This window comes from Urocitellus parryii, chromosome 4 (genome assembly GCF_045843805.1).
Source record: "Urocitellus parryii isolate mUroPar1 chromosome 4, mUroPar1.hap1, whole genome shotgun sequence".
In the NCBI taxonomy this organism is placed as follows: domain Eukaryota; kingdom Metazoa; phylum Chordata; class Mammalia; order Rodentia; family Sciuridae; genus Urocitellus; species Urocitellus parryii.
In genome coordinates this window covers 136,163,223-136,181,379 of record NC_135534.1, presented here as the reverse complement: position 1 = coordinate 136,181,379, position 18,157 = coordinate 136,163,223, and the positions used below count along the sequence as shown (strand labels likewise).

The 18,157-nt window shown below is 39.0% G+C and overlaps 1 protein-coding gene across 1 annotated transcript; it reads right to left on the bottom strand.

The window, feature by feature from the left end:
- Nucleotides 1-7,230: 7,230 nt before the first annotated feature.
- Nucleotides 7,231-17,101, bottom strand: Rfk (riboflavin kinase). The gene is made up of 4 exons (XM_026394026.2): nt 16,406-17,101; nt 15,083-15,234; nt 10,497-10,599; nt 7,231-9,418 (listed from the first exon to the last, which is right to left on the bottom strand). Exons 1-4 carry the CDS (start codon nt 16,485-16,487, stop codon nt 9,288-9,290), a joined length of 468 nt encoding a protein of 155 aa, XP_026249811.1. The 5' UTR covers nt 16,488-17,101; the 3' UTR covers nt 7,231-9,287.
- Nucleotides 17,102-18,157: the final 1,056 nt, after the last annotated feature.

Genomic DNA, 18,157 nt, shown 5'->3' with positions numbered 1-18,157 from the left:
AGCTCTATAGAGCTCTTATATTTCTTCCAATGTAATGAGTGAGGAAGGCTTCACCATGACCCTAACCAGTCTTTCCTGGCTCCAGGTTTTCACTTTCTTTATGCTAAAAAAACAAAAACAAGAAACAAACTACCCTGTGTGTTGGTTAACCTCACATGTAACCTGCTTGGAAGTCTTTGTCATGCTTTAGGACAGGGAGTGGGAGGCAGGGTTGGCGTGCTCACCCGAACTGACCTCCCTTGGGTTGTGACATCAGAGCTGTCTACAGAGCTGGAATGCTGGGCTGGAAGGAGAACACGTGAATGATTAAGGAAGACACACATGCTCCCCACCTTTTGTTTCCACTTTTCCTGCTTCTTTGTCAGCTGTTCTAAGCAACAAAGAGAGAAGAAATCCGAAAGGTTCCTTCTCAGTTTGCAAGCCATCTGTTTCCTTTCTCATTCTTTCCCTAGAAACTTTTTTTCAATAAACAATATGAAAGAAACAACAGAGGATGTCTACAAGAGCAAATTCATCTTTCCTCAAATGTAGACTTTTAGAATCCTTTGGCATTTACAGAAGTCTCCTGTGTTATTCTGTTTTCTACATCTCCAAGGTACTAGCAAAGACAAACAGGCCTGATATTCCCTTATTTACTTCATCCACTTGAGGTAAAGAGGGTACATGATTCCTTCCATGGAAATGCACTCAATTCGTACTTCCTAGAGACTTAAAATATATGAAGCAACCATGGGGATGATGGATACATAGTAAAAATAAATCCGAATTTCTCTGGGAGACTTAAAGTTGGGGACATTATCTTATTACATTTGTTAGCCCAAGCACATAGCAGAGTGCCACACACAGTAGCTGCTCCTTAAATATGGTCTATTTACTCACAGAAATCATTGTCTTGTGCTAAACCAAACTGGCATCTCTGCAAATATTCCAGGGAAGAAAATTTTCTGTGCCTTTAAACTTCAGGAGGCTGAGGCAAGAGGATCACAAGTTTGAGGCTCTAAGCAAACTTAGCAAGACCCTATCTCAAAATAAAACATAAAAAGGGCTGGGAATGTGGTTCAATAGATAAGTGCTCCTAGGTTCAATCCCTGGACTAATCAATCAATCAATCAATCAATAAATAAACAAATAAATAACACTCAATGTTTTCTTTGGTCATGGGAAGAAGTAACCACAACTTCAAAAACAATAATTAGCACTTATTGCATACAGTCAGCCTTTCAGGTACCATTAGATGCATTTAGCATGGATCAACTCATTTAATCCTTTAATCATCCTAACAAACCTGTGAGGTAGGCACTGCTGTTTTCCTGTAAGACACTAAGCACAGAGAAGATCACTTGCCCAGGTTTGCAGAGAATTGAACTGGCTCCAGAGGCCCTGTTCCTAATCTCCCCCTTGCAGCTGCCTAATCCTTTCACAACTAAGCATGAGGAGAATAAATTAAAATAGCTAGTTTCAAACTTCCTTTGGCTGCATTCACAGTGAAAGAAAATAAAATTTTCACCAACACTGATCAGAAAGACTGCAGCAAGTCTGGTGTGATGGAGTACACCTGTAATCCCAGTGACTTGGGAGGCACAGGGAAGAAGATCACAAGTCTGAGGCCAACCTGAGCAATTTACAGAGACCCTGCCTCAAAATAAAAGATAAAAAGGACTGGGGATGTGGCTCCATGGGAGAGCACCCTATGTTCAATCCCCAGTATTGCTGGGGAAAGGGGGGTCGGGGTGGAGAAAGAAAGAAAGAAAAAGAAAAACAAAACTGAGGCAAGAGTTCAAGAGTTTCAGGAAATTATACCCATGCTATAGTTTTCTATCATATTCCAATTTATTCTTTTTCTAAAGTCAATCTCAGTGCATTAATTTGGTTTCACAGTGCAGTTTGAAAACCCTGGGTTTGGGTTTGCTGTCCATCTGAGTGAGTTTGCTTTAATCCCTGATGAAGGTGGATTCCTTTGGGCAATTTACTTATAATATCTGTAGTGCACCCAATGCCTGTCTTAGCAGACTGCTTCCAAGAAGCCCTTCAGAAGCTGGGTTACTTTACCACTAAGGGCTGCCATCTTTGGGTGGATCTTTCAGATATGGTTCCAGCTTTATCTCCTATCTGATCCATGGGAAGCTTGTATCTTTGCCTATCCCGAGCCCCCTACATTGAGTAAAAATGCTGCCTTCCACCTCTTCTGCTATTATCGAATATTAATCTAGACACAACTTTGTATGAATCTATGTCCCACCTCCAAACTAGACAGACACAAGTCAAGCTCTCTGATTGTTACATTTCAAGGGATATACAGTGCCTGTTCTCTCTCTTCAAAGGAATTTTCCCTCCCCCCACACCTTGAACTCTACTCCTTCACAAATAGGAAGTGGGTGATAGGCAAAAAGAAGGCGTTTCATAATCTCTTAGCCTGACCTGGATTTTCCAGATCTTGATGTTAGAATGTTACAAAACTTTTGCAAAACTTTTGCCCTTGGAAGACTTTCAAAAATAGGAAGAGTTCCATTTTTATATCATCTAACCAATGAGAGGACTATGGATTGGAAGGAATGGAAGAGAATGACTACAGGCTTGAGATCCTGTTTACAGGCCGAGTTTGAGGATTACTAGAGCAGGTGAGACTGCTATGGGAAGCCCATGTATAAATGAATTCTATGGGGAACAAAGAAGGATATCTGAGTCAATGGAGTAACAACAGGTAGCCCAAGGAGATTGCCAGGGCTTGAGATACAAATAAGCTTGAGCACTCTCTCCTGACAGTAGCTGAGTCCGGTGCACTCTGTGAAATGTAGCCCTGCCACTTCCCAGCTCTGCACACGAGACCTTGTTCTTGACCAGTACAGTCAAGATGATTAAGGATCATGTGCTGACTTTGTGAGGCCTCTGTTAAAAGTTTGATTTTCACCTTTAACTTTATCCTAGTGCCTCCTGAAACACTCTAGCCAGAGGAGGTAGAAGCCAAGGAATGGGCAAGTTGCCATGTCCTGCAAAAGTTGTAACTGGGGGGACCTTGGGACCATGGTATCTCGCCACTCTACCACCCATAGATCTCAGGGTCTGAGTTCGAATGTACACAACCCCAAGGCATGGTGGCTAAGCCTGATTCTAAGATTGTTTCCCACCAAAAATAGGCTGAACACTTGGGTAAAACTATTGGCTCTGAAATTTGCTAACCATATCATTGGAGTTGGTCTGAGTTTATTTTTAACTTACAGTTTCTTCTTCTGAAGAGTGGTAACAAATGTATCTAGCTTGATGTCTTGGACTGTGAGGAACAAAGAATTGATAAATATAAGAACGTTGCATTCGCTGCTGTTCTACTGATAAAATTTACCACTGGTTAGTAGATGAAATGGAGAGAATGTAGTCCCATCTTGAATCTCAACAGTGAAACACAGGGATTTCTTTCTCCTTTCTAATGTTTCTTTTTCTTTTGTTTTTGTAGCACTAGGGATTGAACTCAAGGGTACTCTACCAGTAAACTACATCCCTGGTCCTTTTTATTTTTCATTTTGATATAATGTCTTGCTAAATTGCCCAAGCTGGCCTCAAACTTGAGATCCTCCTGCCTCAAGCTCTGAAATAACTGGGATTACAAATGTGGGCCACTGCACCCAGCTTCTCTTTATGTGTTAACAGTCAGAGACATGAATAAATGCTATTCCCCCCAGTACCAAAAAAAAAAAAAAAAAAAATCCTTCCAGGCGTGGTGGTACACACCTGTAATTCCAGCTACTCAGGAGGCTGAGGCAGGAGGATCACTAGTTTGAGGCCAGCCTCAGCAATTTAGCGAGACCCTTTCTGTCTCAAACACAAAGAATATAAAAAGGGTTGTGGGAATAACTCAGTGGTAGAGAAGCCTTGAGTTTGATTACCAGTAATACATACACATGAGTGCAAAAATATAAACCAATACATGACTACTCAAAGTAGTTAATTTGTTGCACTAAAAAAGGTATTTAATGTTTAATGTTACCCACTCCTTTGTAATACTATCTAAAAGGGAATGAAGAAAAAAACTTTCAAAAGGGGCAAAGAATACAAGCTAACATTGTCCTCTGTTTTCCAAAACTTCAAAAAATTTCTCAAACCAAACCCACAGGAAATACTATAAGGGAAAACAGAGCAAATCAGCTGACCCGAGTAAAGTCAGGGGAAACAACCTGGTTTTTAAATATATTGAAAATCTTAGAATTTTAGAATTTGGTTTTGTTGATTTCAAGAGAGATTTGAAGTTGGGCACAGTGGGTGCATGCCTATAATCCCAGCAACTCCAGAAGCTGAGGGAGGAAGATCGCTGAGGCCTTTATGAGACCCTGTCTCAAAAAATAAAAGGCCTGGGGGTGTAGTTCAGCTGGTAGAGTGTCACTGGGTTCAATCCCAGTTCAGGGGGATGGGGATGGGAGGGGGATTGATTCAAAAATAAAAACAAAAATACTTCATTTGACAGAAATATTTACAAGATACATAATAAATTCAAATCCGTATGCAAAATAACTCTCTGGGAAGCCTTAGAAAATATTTTGAGGGCTCAGAAAGACCTGTAGGGACCTTGTAATGCACCTGAAATTCTCATGAGTGATTCAGTTAGCAGCACACTTATTTACATGGATCCAAGCAAAAGCCACACTTGAGAATCCTCTCATGCCTGGGAGGCAGTGACTCCTTCAGGATTTATATTCACCTGCTTCCTGAAAAATGCTTGAAGTGCTAATTATTATGTGTATAAAATAAAAATAGAGGTGAAAATAGAGAATGTGAACCTCAAGGGAGGAAGAAGCAAGTGGTCTAATCAACCCAAGCAGAAGTTTTATCCAATGAAGTCGTTTGTAGAGCTCATAAATTTAAAACAGTTAATTTAAGCAGGCTGGGAAGAGAGCAGAGTTCCCCTCACTTGCCCACTTCCTTTAGGTCCCAGAGCATTTTCTTGTGTTTTTCTCCTCCCACACCAGAGCAGTTTGAAACTAATGGTTTTGGGTGATTATGCCTACAGTGACTGAGCATTAGCACTGAGCTTCCTGCAAATCCAGATACAAAGGGAAACACTATGGATTACATTTCTTTAGATACAAGGTTTTCTCAGATGTTAGTTATATTTTCAAGTAATAATGCTCAATATATTTTCAGGTAAAGTACCTCAAATTTAGGGGCTGAGGTTGTAGCTCAGCGGTAGATCGCTCGCCTCTCATGTGTGAGACCCTGGGTTCGATCCTCAGCACCACATAAAAATAAAAAAAACAAAGTACCTCAAATTTAAAGAAATGGACCAATTGTTTACCTGAAAAAAAAAAAAGAACAATTTACTATTTCCCTGCTTCCAGACATTATAGAACCCTTTGGTAGTTGAACTGCCTAAATACAATAGCCACTAGCCACATGTGGGATTTAGTCATTACTGATGGTGAACAAATGCTCCAATATAGGGTATGTATGTATTGTTTTTTTGTGTGGTGGGGGGTTTACCAGGGATTGAACTCAGGGGCACACAATCACTGAGCCACATCCCTAGCCCTTTTTTGGATTTTATTTAGAGACAGGATGTCACAGAGTTGCTTAGAACCTTGCTGTTGCTGAGGCCAGATTTGAGCTCGAAATCCTCCTGCCTCAGCCTCCTGAGCCACTGGGATTACAGGCTTGTGCCAGTGTGCCCAGCTTGTATATGTATTTTTGCACATTTATAGTTTGGATTATTATACTTAAAGGAACTTTATCTGAAAAAGTGAAAATTGAAACCAGCCATAATGAATGTGAAACCAACTTCATCCTGCATTTCCCAACTTTCTGAATACCCTTGCACAATTAACCTTTTTTTTTTTTTTTGGTTTGGGGATTGAGTCCTAGACCTCACCCATCCCAATTAAACATGGGTTCTAGCTCTGAGCTACACCCCAACCCTACCATTTTATACAACCATGTTTTCTTTTGAGCACTTTTAATACTCTTTATTTCTTCACAGATAGTTACTTCAAATCCTATATCTAGTAATCTCTATCTGCCATCTTTGTAGAGCTCATTCTCCAGTGTTTCTGCTAATTCTCATGAGGCCATCTCCTTTGGTAGGGTAGATTTGTTTCTCATCTCAATCCCTGAAGATCCACTCTGTGAGTCTCCTGTATCAGCCTCAAATCTATTTTCCAGTTAAGAGGGGAAAAGAGAAAGGCTAGTAATTCTACTAGGAAAGCAAGACTGTTCTTATAAATTCCAAGGAGACGTCAACTTACATTTCCCCAATCCTTATTGGGTTATACAACCCTGACTATAAGTCGTTAAGCCTTCTTCAGTTGAAGGTGAGAGTTCTGGAGACAATTTATTGCAGATTTAACCCAGTGATGCTCTACCCCTGAGCTACATTGCTACCTTTTTTGGGGGGCGGGGGGTTAGAATTTTATGTACAAAGCACTAGTGTCTTCTCTTTCATTGAGTGGCTATCTTGGGCAATCCATTTGAGGAAGATCACTTAGTCCAACTTAATGAAGTTACTATTCCTTTGCTCAGCCTCTCCTGACAACTCACAAGCTGGTCATATCTCTGGCAGTACTTCAGGATCAGATTTGCTAGACTGAGCAGACACGGCAAGAGCGAGAGCACAAGCCCAATTTTTGCAGGTGGCCTCAACAGAGCAGTTTAACCCTCCTTGCTTTCAAGGATGCAATGAAGTGAAATGAAGAGCCCCCAGAACTTTTTACTTTGAAACAGGATCTTGCTAAGTTGTCAAGGCTGGCTTTGAACTTGCCATCCTTATGTCTCAGCCTAAGTCTCTGGAATTACAGGTATTCACCGCTGTGCCCAGCTGAGAATTCTGGAGAAGAGTATTTAAAAAGCATTTGCATGCAATAGAGATAGGCAAAAAAATTCTGTTTACTGTATGCAGGGTTGGTGGCACAAGTCATGAAGGTTACAGAACTCTATTTTGGAGCAATTATTCAAGGGTATCAGACCTACTTATACCTCTCTGGCTCTTCTTACATCAAAATATAACAGAAACCCTCACTGTCAGAAAGTGGACTTTTGAAAGAACAGATGCATTGTGAATACTCTCCAAATAAACTCAAGGCACTGTGCTATAGGCATTAAAAACAAGAGCTCTCAAAGGCAAGCCCCTTGATTGTAGAAATATTGCTTGCCAGGTTTTCTATAGCCACCTGGTTATTCATGACCTTTAACATCTCTTAAAGTAACCATCAGTCAACAAATCAGAAACTTATCCAAGCTGACAAAGGGAAAGAGTAACATCACTTAGTCAAGATTTATTTCAACACCTGAAAATACCCACAATACTCGAAATTCAACTACTGTAATGTCTTGTAATTCATAAATGCTTAATATAAAACCTTTCAAAATGTAGACAATTAACTAACCCCTAAATACTATGATTTTCAAAAGCATTGGCATTTAACAAAATGTAAGATGACAATAAAACATCAAAAAACTTCCACAAATGAGACCATAATAGCATCAAGCTGTTCAGACTAAACAATCTGTCTTTATACGTTCCATAAAACCAGTGATAATTGAGTCCTTTTTTAAGTATGGGATTTCTGACATTCAGGATGGAGCCCAATCACAGAGCACTCGCCTAGCATATATAAGGCCCTGGGTTCAATCCCCAGCATACACACACACACACAATATTTTTATAAAAAAAAAAAAAAGACACAAATAGCATTGTAATAAATTGAAACATAATCTGATTGAATTTACCTATGTATCCTTTGCTCCAATAGCTTTAGATGTTTTTCTATGGACTTTATGTTTATTACCATCAGTAAGTATCATTTATTCATGTAGATGAGGAAAAATGATGTACCATGAGTTTTCTTTAAAATTACCTTCTACTTTCTTCAAACTTTACTCTCCCACACCACACCACCACCAATCTATTGTTAAATTGAACAATAATGCAGTATACTATCTGAGGATATTGAGGAGGCCACAAATAACCTGTAATTTTAATTTTGTGTGTGTGCATTTGATATTGGAGGTCAAACCAGAGCATCATGTATGCTGGATAAGCATTCTACCACTAAGTTACACACCTATGCCTGTAATGTGTACAAAATATCCAAAGATTTCAATTTTCTACCGATATAAACAAAAGGACTCAAGTGGCCAAAAGTTATAGTGGGTAAGAGAAAAAAGACAAAGTATGAATATTATTTAATAAAAATTTTATTTACACCATTCCCTCAACGTAGCTTTTTAGGCTAACATTAAAGCATATTGTGCGTACACAGCTAAGACAGTTTAGATTTGCTCTGGAACATATAATCACATTTAAAATTAATACTTCTAAGTATTTCATAGTTTAATTGGCTCTTTGTTTCCCTGGGAGAAAAATAAAAATTTTGTGTTAAGAAATTGGTAAATACAAAGGGAAGGCTACATATTCACTTATATCCTGAGGATGCCTAAAGATGGAGTCTGTTGTTTTTTCTAAAGATGCAATACAGATATGCACCTAATCACCCTGATTAGTGATGAAATGGAATGGTACAGACCAATGCGATCTCTTATGGACAGAATTTTAGGATAGATATTCTGAATGGAAAAAAAAAAACTGATGCTGGTAATTGTTTAAAGAGAAAACCATTGTCAAGAAAAATGTTGAAAAACAAAATTATATACTGTTGAAAGACCAACACAAAAACCAGATCGTATAGAACGAAAGACATTCATTTTACTGTCTAGAGAAACTCAAAGGCAGAGGGAATCTAGGCCACTTAAACTTGAGGCAGCACTACACAAGAAATGGAGACAGAATAAATTGACCTCAGAAGAGAAATGAGAAAAACAAAATTTCACAAGTGTTCAGCTCTGTAATATATAGGGATGTACAAAATATCAAAGTTACAGTCTGTATTTTCTTACCATTCATAGTAAATTATCAAACTTCTGTTTAATGCATTACTTTAATAAGCCTTCTATTTTAGTAACATATGCTATATACATGGATATATTTTACCATGAGAATTACAGTTCTCCTCCCAAATTAGTGACTTGCTTAACCCAGACTTATATACATTTTATTTCCATTACAAGACACTTAGTATCTTTCTAGTGATTCAGAAAATATTACAACATATTACATAAAAAACAATATTTATTTTTAAATGATTCTTTTTAGTATGATAGCATGATGGTTTGAACAGCCGAAGCATAATGGGGTAACTATCTAATATTGTTTAAACTAATTTACAGCTATAGGAAAATGTTTGATTTTTAAAATATAAGCAAGACTGCACAATTATAAACAGTGAAATATGAATAAATAAAATAATTTTTCATCAGTGGCCATTCATTATTTTGCTTTTAGAAACCTGGAAGAAATTGTCATCTTTGAGTTTCAAATGTTCTGGTAAATCTAGTCGCTTCTTAGCTTCTTCAATATCACCTTGAATTGCTGAAATAAGTGACTCTGTAGAGAGAATGCAAATAAATATAGTGAGAAACTGCTAATAGACTTTACTATTCCTTTGCTCAGCCTCTCCTGACAACTCACAAGCTGTCATATCTCTGTCACAGGATGGAATCTAATAAATGTTTTTTCCCTTCCCTAGACTTAAGTAATACTGCAATTTTTTTAAGAGAAAGGTACAGTCACAAATATACACTGCAAATTCCAAACACAAGAAACAAATATTCATGATCTATTCTCTTTGACATTTACACCTGTAAAACAAACTTTACAACAGGGTTAAAACTACCCCATTCTATTAATAAGACACCTGATAACACCTGAAACAAATGTTCATTGCTTCACTGTTTCTTATACTTATCAAAGATTTCATTAACCTCATACTGTTAGAGAAGCAGTCAGTCTGCTGGCTTTTAATCTAGGCTCCATCACTAACTATGTAACTGAGTTACATCTCAGCCCTCTTTTTAGTTTTTGAGATAGGGTCTCACTAAGTTGCTGGGGCTGGCCGTGAATTTGTAATTCTCCTGCCTCAGCATCCTGAGACACTACAGTTACAGGGGGGCACTGCCATGCCTCATGATTCATGGGTTATCAAGGGGCTGTTATAAAAGTGATCTCTCTCTAGCACTGTTGTTGTCTTACTATGTGATGCCCTTCCACTGGTGCAGCAAGAAGGCACTCACCACATGCTGACCAGATGCCTGCATAATGCTCTGGGACTTCCCGTTTCTAGAACTGTAAGCTAAATAAACATCTACTCTTTATAAATTACCAAGTTTGATACTCTTCTACAGTAACAGAAAACAGACTAGGACAGTGACTATATATGCAAACTGTCAATTTCCCCAACTATCACATGGGCAAAATAATTCTTCATAGGGTTACCATAGGGGATAAAGAAAGTAACTCAAAAAAAAAAAAAAAAAAAAAGAAAAAAGAAAGTAACTCATGTAAGACACTTAAACAGTACGGGGCAATTATTAAACTCTCAATAATATACATACTGCCACCAATGCTACTAGTAGTACCTATATCAGCAGTAGTAATATTTAAGGAGATCAAGACAAGAACTTACCTAAAGAATCAAAGTTCTTTTCTGGTCTGAGGTAGCCAACAATGGCAACATTGAGGATTTCCCCATAGAAGTCCTCCTCAAAGGTATGGATGATGTGAGTTTCCTATAGTCAAAAATGTTGAAAAGATTTCAGATTACAGACTTCTTGAAATCTGAAATTTACCTTTCTATTTACAGTGAGTTAATTTAAAAGAAGCATCAGTCCTCATTAAAATTTAAAGACATTTTTTCCATCACTCATGTTACTGTCCCAAACTTATGCATAAACTTAAGTGAGGTAGTAGATATGTTCTATCACAAACTGGTAAAATCTGATGCTTAAAATGGTGAAGGAAAGCAATGGAAAGCTGACTGACACATAAATTTTTGGTATGACTGAGGAATTTTTCAAAAAGCTTATTATTCATCTATCATATTTTAATCATTAAATTGAAGTTTCTTTATATTAAAGCTGAGGGAAGAGGATTGAAAATTTGAAGCCAGCCTCAACAACTCAGGAAGACCCTGTACCAAAATTTTAAAAGGGCTGGGGAGACTGGGAGGGAGAAAGGGAAGGAAGGAAAGAAGGGAGGGAGGGAGGGAAAAGAAAAGAACCGGGGGTGTAGGTCAGTGGTAGAACATCCCTGGGTTTAAAACCCAATATAGCAACAATAAAGAAAGTAGAGGAAGAGGAGGAAGGAGAGAATATAGGGAGTAGAAGAGGAGGGAGAAGGGAAGAAAAAAAGAAATAAAACAGCTGAGGCTGGACTAGGATGGGAGCATTAGAAATTGCAATATATAAGTTAAAACTAGCTAGAAACATCCACCTTGAAGCATATGACCCAAGAATCTAATCTATGGAGTGATCTTTTAAACTGAAATATCACAAATCTAAAACTACACTTACCTCATTCTGAGTAATAAAAACAATAAAGAGTACATTTTAAATGATTCAGACCAAACAACAACAATAACAAAAAAAATCATTGAACCTTTTAGATTAAGGAAAATTTTATTTCCTCTCAAAAAATAAAACATATTTTTCATAATCTTTTAATTTTCTTGGGAGGAGATGGTCATGATCCTTTGAGATCATTAAAATGGAAATAATAAAGATGCAGGGATGGTTGTACTATTCTTCCCTATTCTCTCTAATTACAGGGAAGTCACTTTGTATATTATCTCTTTTGTAATCATATTCCAAAAAAGACTCCTTAAATTGGGTGTGGTGGCACACACCTATGTAATCCCAGTGACTTGGGAGGCTGAGGCAAGAGGACTACAAGTTCAAGGCCAGCCTAAGCAACTTAGTGAGACCCTATCTCGAAATAAAATTAAGATGGGTGCAGTGGCACACACCAGTAATCCCAGAGGCTCAGGAGGCAGAGACAGGAGGATCGCAAGTTCAAAGTCGGCCTCAGTAACTTAGCAAGGCTCTATGCAAGACCTATGAGACCCTGTCTCTAAATAAAATACAAAATAGGGCTGGAATGTGGTTCAGTGGTTAAGTATTCCTCTGTTCAATACCCAGCACCAAAAAATGAAAGGGGGAAAAAAAAGCTTAATGATGAGCAAAATAAATAAATTAATTTCATAATTCACTTTCTGTTCCATATCTTCTGTATAACTGTCATTTATATATGGGGACAAAATGCTAACGGAAAGATTTAGGGTACTTGCAGGGTGGAATGGATTAGAACATTAATCTTCCATAAATGGATCTACTCTAAAATGACCTACAGATCCAATTCTATCTCAATAAAAATTCTAGTGGGGTTTTTTGAATGGTAGAAACTGACAATCTATTCTAAAACTTGAATAGAAATGCCAAAATTATTTAAGAAAATCCTGAAAACAAGACTGAAGAACTTACACAACAGATATCAAGACCTATTATAATGCTATGTAAATTAAGCCCCAGTGGTAACTGGTTCAAAGATAAACAAGCAGATCAGTATGTATGACTTTTTTTTTTTAAGACTCTCACATAAAACCATTTTATATATCACAAGGAGACACTGTAGTATTATCAGAAAAGGATGGCATTTTCAATAGATAGGCTGGGTCAATTTCATATTCATTTAAGGAAAAAATAATAATTTTGACCCCTACTGTACAGCATACTCAAAAATCAATTTAATGAAACAAGTAAGTCACTTAAGCTTTTAGAAGAAAACAAACTTTCTTCATGATTTTGGTGCAGGCAAAGATTTCTTAAGTGGATATTTAAAAGCGCTAACCAACCATAAATGAAAAATGATTAAATGATTATATCAAGAACTTTTGTTCTTGAAGACACCAGTGAGTTTATTTAAAAAAAATAATAATAAAAAAGCAACACAGAAGAAACTTGTAACACATAATTCCAATAAGGAATTGGATCTGGAATATACCAAGAACTTCTTTATGACAATAAGTTTACACATCTTTTTTTTAAAATAAGGGCAAAGGACTTGAGTAGGAACTTCATAGGTATCTGTTACCTTCAAAGAAACACACACACACTCCCTGAATTGTAGGAACATCTTATTACTGAAAACTGAGTTTCTCCTAATTATTAAAGGATTTCCAAGGCATTCCTTGAGTAGTTCAATAGTAACAGTTCCATTACCTGTGTGATTCATCATGGGATAGGTTCCCCTGCCTTTCTTTTCCTTCCTTATTCAATGGAAAACTGTTTTTTTCATTTAGCAATTCTTTACCTTATCTCTTCCAACAAATAATTTGCACTATTCTACTGAGTTCTGGGTTATTACTATTGCTTGTACCAACAGTGGTTTTCCAACTGTGACACACTTCTTTTTTAGTAACTCTTCAAATAAATAAAATACAAAACAGGGCTGGGGATGTGGCTCAGTGGTTGAGTGCCCCTAAGTTCAATCATCACTACCCTCCACCAAATAAAAAGAAAACCCTGCCTCAAAATAAAAAACAAAAGGCTAAGGATATAGCTAAGTGGTAAAGCATTTTTGGATTCAATCCTCAGGTACCAAAAAAGAAAAAAAAAAAAAAACACAAAGGAACAATTACAATTTAGATCTCTATAAATCTGTTTTTGCCACATACTTGAGCTGACAAAAGATTCAGCCAAGTGGGGTACAGTGGCACATGCCTGTAATCCTAACTACTCAAGAGGCAGGCTCACAAATTTGAGGCCACCTCTTGCAACTGAGCAAGACCCTGTCTCAAAATAAAGAAAATAAAGGGCTGGGATTGTGGCTCAGGGGTAGAGCACTCGCCTAGCACCACAGGTGGTACCCAGGTTCAACCCTCAGCACCACATAAAAACAAAATGCATTGTGTTGTGTCCATCTACACCAAAAAATAAAAAGTAAAGAAAATAAAAAGGGGATGTAGCCCTTTACTTTCCAGCATATACAAAAAAGAAAGATTCAACAAAATCTAACAAATAAAAACATAAACTGTGTTGGTCCTGTTTAAAAAAAAAAAAAGTAGGGACAAAACTAGAGCATATTTCAAGGTGATTTTTTAAAAATAGAGGAGTTTGGGGGTGTGACTTGCCTACCATGCAAGACCCTGGGTTTCATACTTAGCAACACAATAAGAGAAAGAAAGCATCAATTTGCATCATCCCTGTAGTAAGCATTTCTATATTAACAGGGTAATCAAGTAATTACACTTTGAACTACATAAACTATGGCAAGCTCAATTTTATGAAACATGCTTTTAAATAACTCACTTATCTACTGTAAATGTACTTACATGAGCATTTAAAAGGTAGCATTATAATGTTTTTTAACTTCACTTTCTGTATGATTTAATAAATAAATGCATAAAAAATTAATCTGTTACTTGGTACACAATGTATAAAAAGATGTAATTTGTGGGTTCTGTACACTACTAAACTTGGTATGAACTCAAAGTAGACTTCTCAAATTTTAGAATGCTAAATGTAATTCCCATGGTAATTACAAAGGAAATATCTATAGAAAATACTCAAAAGGAAATGAAAAGAGAGTCACTATAAAAAGTCAATTAAATGCTTAGTCAACTAAATAACAAAGGAAATGAACAAAAAATTTACAAGTCATATAGAAAACAAAAAGCAAAATTGTTTTCATTTAACTTTATTAGTTAAATGAAAATGGTTTAAGGTCTCTAATTGGCAGAAATTGGCAAAATGGATTGAAAACATGATCCCACCATTACTACCTATAAGAGACTCACTTTAAATCCAAAGGCACAGATTGAAAGTAAAAAGATGGAAAAAGATATTCTATTCAAATAGTAACTAGCTGGGCATAGTGATGAAAGTCAGCCTCTGGAAGAAAAGACAGGAGGATAGCAAGTTGAAGGCCAACATCAGCAACTTAACAAGACCCTGTCTCAAAAAATATGAGGACTGGGGATGTATCTCAGTGGTAGAGCACCCCTGGGTTCAATACCCAGTACTGCGAACAAACAACAACAAAACCCAAACAAACAAAACAGCCAAACTCTGCTTTTAAATTCTTCAAGCATGCTGCCCCAAACTCTATTATTTGTATCATGTTGTGTTTACCACTGGTAAGTTCTGTGTGCATCTAAAACCACATATTACTCTAAATCATAATCCCATTTCAGTAACAGGAAAATGCGATTCTTACCATAGACTTTTTCATATTCTTGTAGTATGGGTTCCATCCTATGCTTACCACCATCTTATGAACATCTCCACTTCCAACACTGGCCCAACCATAATAAATGCCAGTGGATACGTCAGCTGGAAGATTATCTACTATTTGTTCAGGAAAATTGGCTAAACAACAAAAAGTAAATATTCTTAGTGTTACAAGTTTCACATAAAACATTTGTAAAAATCACATGCAGCACTATTCTAAATCATTGCGCTCAGTAGATTGCTAGGGCTACGACGATCAATCTCATCCTCCCATATTCTGAGTTGGAGTTCTTTCTCTTCAGGTGAACAGGTATGGAATAAGATATAAGGCAAGTATATAAACTTCTCAAAAAAAAAAAAAAGCAAAAACCACTCTCTGGATAGGGAAAAAAAAAAGGTATAACCAGATGAAATGAGGCCACCAAGCAGTTACCAGCACATGTAGGCCCAACTACTCAAGAGGCTGAGGCAGGAAGATAGATTCCTTGAACCCAGAAGTTCAGGTGCAGCCTTGAGCAACACATCAGGTTCCTCTATTTTAATATTCAAAAATCAACATCACCAAACAAAACCGACGGCTTTTTTTTTTTTTTGATTTGTTCTTTCCAAGTAGGGTTTGAATCACTTCAAAAGATTCTTATTTTAAATACTCAGCCTAAAGAGAATGATTGAACAGTTCAAAGGGCAACCCTGCTGTGTAGTTTTCGACACCCAGTAGTACTGTATAGTTTTCAGGAGTAGCTGCAATTTTTGGCGCGGGGTGGGGTGGGTTTAAACTGATGGGATTTAACTCAGCGGTGCATTACCACTGAGTCACATGGCCCCTGCTGTGTATTTTTAAGGATGAATTAAACGATCAAGTCTTGATTACTAAAACTTCTGAAGACAGACCAAGCCCCAAAGTTGGCTCTTCTCCAACTACCTGTGTTATCACTGGGACACTAACAGATTCCAAGAAACGAACTTTAAGGTCGGCTTGAGAATTTGGCCACATTAGGTTTTAATGGGCAAGGTAACCGCCATGCTTGGCTAACCATCCTGGCTGGACCGGGAAAGGGGGATCCTGTGATTCAGCTTAAGCTTCCTATCACCACCCGGGTCGCCAGGGAGATCTGAGCCAGGGGCAGGGAGGAGCTCCCACAACGCAAAGAAAGATCCTCGGCCCCAACACAGAGGGAACGATGCTGACAGGAGGTCACCTCCGCCTGCGGCACGGTGGTCCCACAACCCGCTCGCAAGTCCCCGGGCTGACGTCCTCGCCCCCTACGTGACCCGGTCCCGGGGCTCCGCGCCGCCGCCGCGGGCTTACCTGTGGGGATGCCCAGCTGCTTGGAGCCGCGGCCGAAGCCCCGCACTACTTGGCCCCGGCAGAAGTACGGCAGGCTTCTCATGACGCCGTCCGCCGGGGACGCGGGCTGCAGGCCAGTCCGCGCGTCAGGCGGAGTCGCCGTGGGTACAATGCCTGGAGCCCCGGACCAGCCGGGGGACGGGGCAAGGGCTCTACCCACTAGGTGCGCACACTAAACACCGGGAGGCACCGACGACACGCGGCGGCAGGTCTCTCACACCGCTGCCCAACTGAAGTTGCTGGACAACTCAGGAAGCGCGTCTTCGGTACGGGAGCTGCGGCCACAGCTGAAGGTCGGCTGTGGCCAAGAGCGCACTGGAGACTGCCGGATCGCGAGAGGTCTCTGGCTGCCTTCCCACAGCCGGCGTACGGACACTTCCGCGGCGGAACAACCGATGCCTGCTCGGCTTCCGTAGTCCTTTTCCGCTGTAGCCCCGCCTCTCCTTCTGTGGCTCCGCCCCCAGCCGGGGTTCGGCCGACCTCGGTCCTCCTCGGTCTTCTATCAGCGAAGAAACGAAAAGCGAAAACGGATTCGGGGTCCCTCGCTTCAGCCTAAGGGGCTAGGAAGCACCGTTCCTCAACAGCCGTCGATGTCTCCTTCCCCTTCCTTCTTTTCCTTAGAATTCTGACGTCAAAGCGAGATCTTCTTTAGCTCCTTGGCAACCGCTGGGCTGGTCGTCGGTCATCATTCCATTTGCTCTTTAAACATTTATTAAAGCTCCCCAATTTCAGCTCAGAGATTACCCCACCGGAAGCGGCTCTCCTCCCCCTACACTACTGACCTAAGTCTGGATGTAAGATCCAGGGAAGTAGGTCCTTGTCCGAGCTGTCGCCTCAGTGGCAACTGGAATGTAACCACAACCCAATTTTGGTTTTCTGATTAGAGATGCGCTACCTGCCCACCCACTTTCCCTCTAGGGTGTCTCCTTGAGAACTTAATAAGCTTGAAAATGGCTTGATTGGCTTTTTGACCTTTGGAACTGTAAACTGGGGAGAAGTAGAAAAAGGCTCGCTCAGGAGACACACGTGATGCAAGGCTGTAACAGTTCATCCTCTCAAGAAGTTTTAATCTTCTATTTTTCTTTATTAATTTATAAGAAATTCTGCCCAGATTTTGTAGCCACTTTCCTTCTATCTTGCATATTTACAATGCTAAATAATTCTTACCTGTTATTTTCTCTTTTTGTCTCTGTCTCTTTTTGGTCCTGGGGATTGAACCCAGGTGCATTTTACCACTAAGTTACATCCCCAGTCGTTTTTATTTTTTATTTTGAGATGCAGGTCTCACCAAATTGCTGAGGGTCTCACTAAATTGCTGAGTCTGACCTTGAACTTGAGATCCTCCCCCATCGCTGAGATTACAATTTTAAGCCCCATTTAAAATTACTTTCTGTTTATATAAGTATGAAGAGGGATTTCTTACCAAAATGTTTTATATCCCAAAGGGTCCAGGGTGTGCCAAGCACAGCACAAGGTGCTAGGGGAAAGGTGAGTAAGTCAAAGTCCAGGTCTTCAGAGGCCCAGCCTAGTGGGAAGAATGCCTGGTAAGACTGATTACAGCACCAACACTGTACTCCAACAGAAGCCAGTACAAAATATTTGGAAGACTGCAAAGAGTAGAACTCACAGAAAAGGTGTTTAGTATAGACAGTAGTTAAGGTGCTAAAGCTAGGTAAACTAGGGCTTGAATACAGGCCTCACTTGGTTGACTAG